Genomic DNA, 7070 nt, shown 5'->3' with positions numbered 1-7070 from the left:
TAATAAATGTTATTTGCAGTTAACAATTTTCTTTTTTCTTTATTACAATATTTATGGCAAGACTAGGTATATTAAAGTTCCCCACATGTCAATTGAAAAGTGAAATAATTACATTAGCTCTTCTTAACCCCCCCTTGTATAAACTTCCGTGACCATCTTGGGTAAGAATATACTACATCAGAAAATATATTTTAATTCAGAATACAAGTTGACTTTTGACTCAGTATTTATTTTAATTAGCAGTAATATAATAAACGCAAACTTATATATGTATTATCATTATTTCTAATTCCAATAATATGCCCATGCTGGTAATATCTGTCATAATTGTATTTCAGTTATATTTTAATACTTGAGAGTTATGGTACGTGATTTGATTAATAATAATAAACTCTTTATTGTACACCAAGAAAAATAATACAAAAGAAACACAGCAACAATAGGATTACAGGAAATTGTAATCAAATAAATCTTCATGGAACATATATAAATAGTCAAACAAGATTAATATGAGTAAAAAAAAAAGATGTTGTTTTAATTTAGTAGCATCCGACATCAAAGATCGAACATGAATAAAATGATGTAACTGTCCATTAAGATTGTAAGATTATCTTATCTCTCCATCTCTTCTGAAATATTAGCCGGGTCCCTCGTCGTTCTGCTGGTGTTATTTGAATATTATCACCATCGCAAAAAATGGTGTCAACAAAACTTCTTTAAAAAAATATGGCAATTATATTTCGATTTAAAGAATATCTTTAATATATTTTAAAGATTTCGCCAATGCATCTCAGGTTTTCTTTAAGACCTCTCTAAGCTTAAGAGGCTACAGTTCGGTCTATTCATATAGTCCATAAGGCCTCTAGCAGTCTCTGGTTACTATAAATAACGCTCGTGACAAAAAGTACATAAAACTATTACCACTCTAGCGATCCGCCCGGGCTTCACCCGTTTTTCTCTCCATAAAAACTTTCTTGTGCGTTAAAAAAAACGTTCAAAACACATAGCCGAATTGGTCGAACTATTCTTAAATTTTACGTTTGACAACGCATTTGACGATTCATTTTTTATTATATGGACTACACTTTAATGTATAATATTGGACATCATCACAGTGGTTTACATATTCTAAGTTGTTTTTGGGAGGCATGTACCCTTAACCATATTTAGCTTGTTGCTATAATATTGTTCATGCAGTTAATGTGTGTTCAAAATAGCAGCCTGTATAATAATTTTTTATGTATCCTGGTCATTCGCGCCAGCTCCGAGTTATAAATTCGAAGATAGTGGCTTGACGTTACATTTATTTATTTTCTTATCATCTGCAATCATGTCTGACTCATTAAAATCTTTTACAAATTATTATTTTTGTTTGAATCTCTAATTCGGTATTGCGTTATCCAGTTTGTCGTTTCTTCAAAAAGGAACAAAATGTGATGAGATGGATGCTAAAACAGGTTCGATGTCCGTTTGCCTTCGCTGTAACGCAGGTAAGACGACACGTGTGAAGCGACCTTTGCTGGCAAGCTTCGACCCGTGACGACGAGGCTTTGTACTTTATACTACTATGAATAGATTTTCACCCTTCAGTACAATACCCGTACTGGCTCCATTCATTTACGTATACCATTAGACTGTATTATGGATGGGTGTGTGGGTTTTGGGTTTCGGGCTTCATTGGTCAATTGGTTGGATCATTTGTCGTTGCTCGGTAGTATATTTGGTTCTGATAAAAATCAAGTCAATTAACATTGGAATAAGAAAGTTAAAGGATTTAACGTTTTGCTTTGAGAATGTTTTGAACCTGAGTTACCAGATTGTTTAAAGAAATTTAGCCGGATAGGGATAAAAAGTTTTAATGTGTCATTAATTACTCATTACATTATAGCATCATTAACTGAAGATTGATTATCGTCGTATTGTTTAAATATTATATTCCATTGTATCTAATCTAATTATTATTTATTGTGACTTCACACGTAAATATAAATGTCATATCAGAAATCCGTTTTTGTATTATGAAATTAATTTATTTTAATCTACTTTTCTTTCTTTAATTTGTATGTATTTATGAGAGCCGTATATTATATTGATGTATATTATAATATCGAAGTTAACACCTCATAAAGTCTCCATAATGCTCTTTCTCACTTGTCCTATGGTAAGCAAATTATATGCTTATACCGCTAAAGGAAAGTGTATTTACATATTGCACCTTACCTGTTATTTCAAGGTTTACAAGCTAAATTTAACCACTTACAAATTTCACTGCATGTTTACCACAATAAAAGCTACGTCATGCACGATTATTACGTAAGAAAGTGACTGTTAGGTCTCATTTTAGATTAAAATTGTTTTAAAGTATAAGGAAACCATGCCAGTGTACCTGAATATACGTTTTCATTGCCACCGCATTATCTCACGTACTCTCAACACGTTAAATTTAAACAGAACATGTCTTCTTGCCGGCACTATTGCCTTTTTACTCTGTTTATACTATTGCTGTTGGACAATAGTTATGCACTATGTTATTGGATTTCGAACCAAAACAATGGAGCAATTTCATATACGACTGCGTATGCAAATCCTGTAATTTGGTGTGTCCGGTGGATTTTTTGAGATTGGGCATTGTTTATTTACTTATACAAGTCGTGGATCGTATGAGTTTCTACTTGACTCTTGTTTTTTTCTTCCTTGAATCTTTTCGTATTCAACATTTAAATATACACGTATTTTTTGACGAATGGGAATTCTTTTTACCTTCCTATGTAGCTTGTTATAAACATACATGTGATAAATATTATGTTTTCCTGCTCTCGCTTCCTATATAAGTAGAAGGGTGTAACCGTTCAACCACATTTCAATCTGGTCCAAACAATACAATCTCTAAATACGCCAGTTTTCCGCTATGATTTAGGGCTATCTTGCAAGCTATCTAAACTCAAAGATTCGATCAGCGCAGTTACGGCTCATTGGCGATGGCTACAACGGATGATGGATTTTATTTAAAGATTGCGGTTTCCATAATTGGGATGGTGGCCACTATAACTGATCTGATCAGTTTAATACTTTGGCTGAGGGTTGGAGTCCTATAAAGCAGATTTTATAGAATTCGGATAAACTTCAAAACTTAAAAACCAGAGTTGTATATACGATCAATACTGAAAAGTTTTTAATTGAATTAAGAGTTACCGTTTAATTCAATATCGCTTGTTGTTATAAAGTTAATGATTGTTCCAATTTGTAATATAAATAACAAAATTAAGCAATGACTTATTTAACATATTCACAAAATAACGAAGTAAAAGTAGAAAGAACGATTAACTCGTGTATGCAATGGCACAACTCATATTCTATGCTGGTATGTTTTTGCCCCTTTCGCTTCATTCTGCACAATTGCGAACGGAATTATTTACGAGCTATAAAATATAATGATGCACCTACATTCAGAAATGGTGGACGTTTTTAACGCTGCGCCACACTAATGTCGCTTTTAGCTTTAACATATTTCAAATATTAGGGAAAGTAGAAAACAGACTTTTGTTTATTTGATGGCTCGAAGGCACTTTGTTCGACTCCCTATACATACTATATAGTATATACATGCGATATACAAGATATAATGGTTGTTATAATACAACGACCGTTTACGAGGCGTATATGTAGGTAAAAGGAAAATGGCCAATTGGTATTTCAGACGATCTTGTTAGAACTTTCACCGTTTACATTTCGCTGTTGGTATTTGTGCTATGGTGCCCTTTGCAATAACACCAAACTGGCATTCTCTATTAATTGCACGTTAAGCTCTTGTTCACAAAATACAATACCATTGCAATACTGAGCTACCAAGTGATTTAAATTGGTTGAATTTTATTTCTGTATAATTTTCCTTACTAATAATACATATGGATGAAGTAAAAGTCAAGAAGTATAATCTTTAAATTCATGAAAACGTAGAAGGTAGACGATAACAAGTTTCAAAGATTGGAAAACCAAGATCGCACAATCAATCATCAGGCTTAACGTGTAAGCCAGGCAGTTGCAAATACTAAACAGGCGTTAAGTATTCAAGTGAGTGGTCCTTTCTCACATGACCCGGCCATAGATACGGTGGTGCAATAGCATCTGTAGTTTAGTAAAACTTGACTTGCGGCCGATACGTCTTTATGATATGAAATAAATTTGTCAGCTTACACTTATCTATCTGAATCGCGGTAAATTTTATAGCGCCTTAAAGCGTATTTGTGTATTACACAATGCCATTGTAGTCGCTATTTTCCATGTTTAATGGTGCCAATGGCATGGGTTATCAGAGCTCCATTATGGATTACGCCCATTATCGTGGAGGCTGTTTCGCAGAGCTGCGACTGGATAGCAATCAGTGAGATTGTGCGCTCCAGCCGCCGCAGGTCGTATGCGTGATATCTCTAGATTTACAGTTTTTATAGGCGCTCGTGTAGTTTACGCTGTTCTATGATTACGTAGTTTTGTTTTCTTATTTGATCGTACAGTTTTTATTACTACCCCGCGGCTGCGTTTGACTTCCACTTGGCGCTTTTGTTTTGCTTTACTGAAGCAGTGCACGCTATTCTGTCTACGGGAATGAATAATGAAATGTGTTATTTATAACATTGGATAGTTTTCTGAATAGTATATTGTAAGGCTTATATCATAATATCAGAATGTAACCCACTCGTACCTCGGTGGTGGAATAACATCTATATGTATTTTTAACAAAAAACAAAACCGTCTTCAAATTATAATCGGATTTAAATGGCACCAAATGGGCCAGCTTTCAAATAAAAAAACAATATTTACATTATTGTATAAAAATACATCGTGTACCAAGTAAAATGTTTTCAGTACTTTTTTGGAGTGGGTTGAAAAAACCTTACTATTATATAATTATTATCTATTTGCAGCTTCTATAAATTAATGGTCATAACAATATATTCAAAAACATGTTTTATCTGCGAGCCCCAAAAAACCTTTTTTCTTTTATTAATACATATTTTTTTGCTTTGGTGTAATTAAATCTGGCTTATCACGTGTCATCGCTTGTTGTTTTGTATTCACAAGACGATCTGCGCCGCATTTTTATCTTGATGCCGATTTTATGTAACAGAACGAAGAACAAAACTGCAATACATTTGCATAATGCTTTTAATGTTTTGTTTTTTTACTTTCGTCAATAAGGTTAGAGTTTAATAGCGAATGCCGAACACGATTTGTCCCTCTTTCACTTGCAATATAAGGAATAAAACGAGCTTTTAAGATCTGACTTAAATGTCATAATTTTTTCATAAGAATTTGTTATTTTATGAACGTAATTTTTAAGTAAAAATCCAACATATTTGTCACCTAAACAAAATATTTAAATCTAGCTATAACCTTGTTGTTTAAATAAATAAAACTATCAAATTCTGCTTTAATGCACTTATATATTTTGTTATCTGAAACGGAAATTATCGACGTTACCGACGACGAATATTAACATATCATAAACAATTTGAAAAGTCTTTGCAACATCTAATCTATGATTTATGTCTTACAGATCCTCATAAATAAGTTTTCTATTGATTTTTTTATATCACAGCTGGCAACTGAGTGGTGGCCCGCCTGATCGGTAAGCGATCACCACCGCACATGAACAGAGGCATTCGCAAAGGTACTTCCTCTATTAGTGCCTCTGCGAATGCGTTGCCCACTTTTTAAGGGGAAAGGGTTGGATTGATGGAGGGAATGGATTGACGATTGGAAAGAAAGGATGGACTGTGCAGGGTGAGGAAAGCGAAACGGGCATCAGCGTAGCATACTACTATTTCACGCCGGTTTTCTGTGTGGGTGTGGCCTAATTCGTGCCGAAGCATATTTGACTTCCATATAAAGAATTTCGTTGGAACTGTAGAAACAGTAATTAAGCCTGCATTTAAACATTGATGTCTGGGTGTTGTTTGTCGGTGGGTCACGTCCCATAACATTTTGCTCATCATCCATTTGATGAATTTTAAGTGACAGAACTGTATATTAATACATTTAATCTATTTAACAATTTTAATAGATCTTGTATAGAGATATCAAAAACGATTGTAATTTATAATTCGAATATAAAGTTATAAGAATACCTTCTTAAACTAATAACTAAATGAAGCGTAGTTGAATTAACATAGTTGGAATATTCAAATACATATTTAGATGTAATAATATTGTATCACTGTCTTGATTAATTGCTTAACCACACCAAGAGTTAGTGCGTAACTAACAAGTTTTATTTATACCATTAACACGACAGACAGGTACATAATGATATCCAATGATTCGCTAACAATTCAACACTGGGAAAAAGTATGTGTTCGCGTGTAAATGAATAGTCATCGTTTGCTATTAACTTACTTGTGAACGACGTATGACGGAGCTGAAATTCTCTAATAGCAGATCTTTGTAATATCGCTTCGATTGTGCAGCGAATGCTATCTAATTCCGAACCTCGCCTTGACATTGAGCGAGTCGTTTACCTCTTTTTGCGCAGTAATCATCATTAGGAACATTTTGCATTGTAGCACAAATAGCTGATACTTTTTCCGACGTAATGGAAACTCGTTTTGAGGCGATTGCATTTCTTATTATGATTATGTTATAAATCATGTGTCGTTTGATATGAGGGGTGATATTAATTTGTGTTATTGTTATTGTACTCTTTATGAGGTATGAAATTATAGATATGATTTGTTTTTAATACATGCGGTTATATTTAGACTTTAAATTTTACATAAGTGTAGCTTTTCGTTTAGTACTCTGACGAAAAAACCATCTGTTATTCACGTAAACAAACAAGACGCTAGACAGTTATATTACATACTTTCTAACCGTGTTTCCTCTTTACAGGGTTTGGAGATAGTAAACCCGCAAGCTGCGGAGACGAGAGTTAACGAAGCGAACGCGAAATACTTCTCAAACACGTCTGGCTTTTTATCAGTTGGCAAAAAGACTACTTAACGGTGATAATTGACGAAATTTAAGTGACAAAAGACTTATATTTTTAATGATTTGAAATAAAATGCTATAACAGT

At 33.5% G+C, this 7070-nt stretch overlaps 1 protein-coding gene across 1 annotated transcript in view; it reads left to right on the top strand.

Annotated features, from left to right (window-relative positions):
- Window positions 1-7070, top strand: part of LOC119835330 (U4/U6 small nuclear ribonucleoprotein Prp31) — an 18178-nt gene extending 11108 nt beyond the window's left edge. Inside the window, exon 9 of the mRNA XM_038360088.1 lies at window positions 6886-7070. Coding sequence (XP_038216016.1) covers window positions 6886-6996 — 111 coding nt within the window. The 3' untranslated portion in view covers window positions 6997-7070. The remainder of the gene's footprint in view (window positions 1-6885) is intronic.

Source organism: Zerene cesonia, chromosome 20, assembly GCF_012273895.1.
Source record: "Zerene cesonia ecotype Mississippi chromosome 20, Zerene_cesonia_1.1, whole genome shotgun sequence".
NCBI lineage: Eukaryota > Metazoa > Arthropoda > Insecta > Lepidoptera > Pieridae > Zerene > Zerene cesonia.
This window is presented reverse-complemented; position numbering and strand designations above follow the sequence as displayed.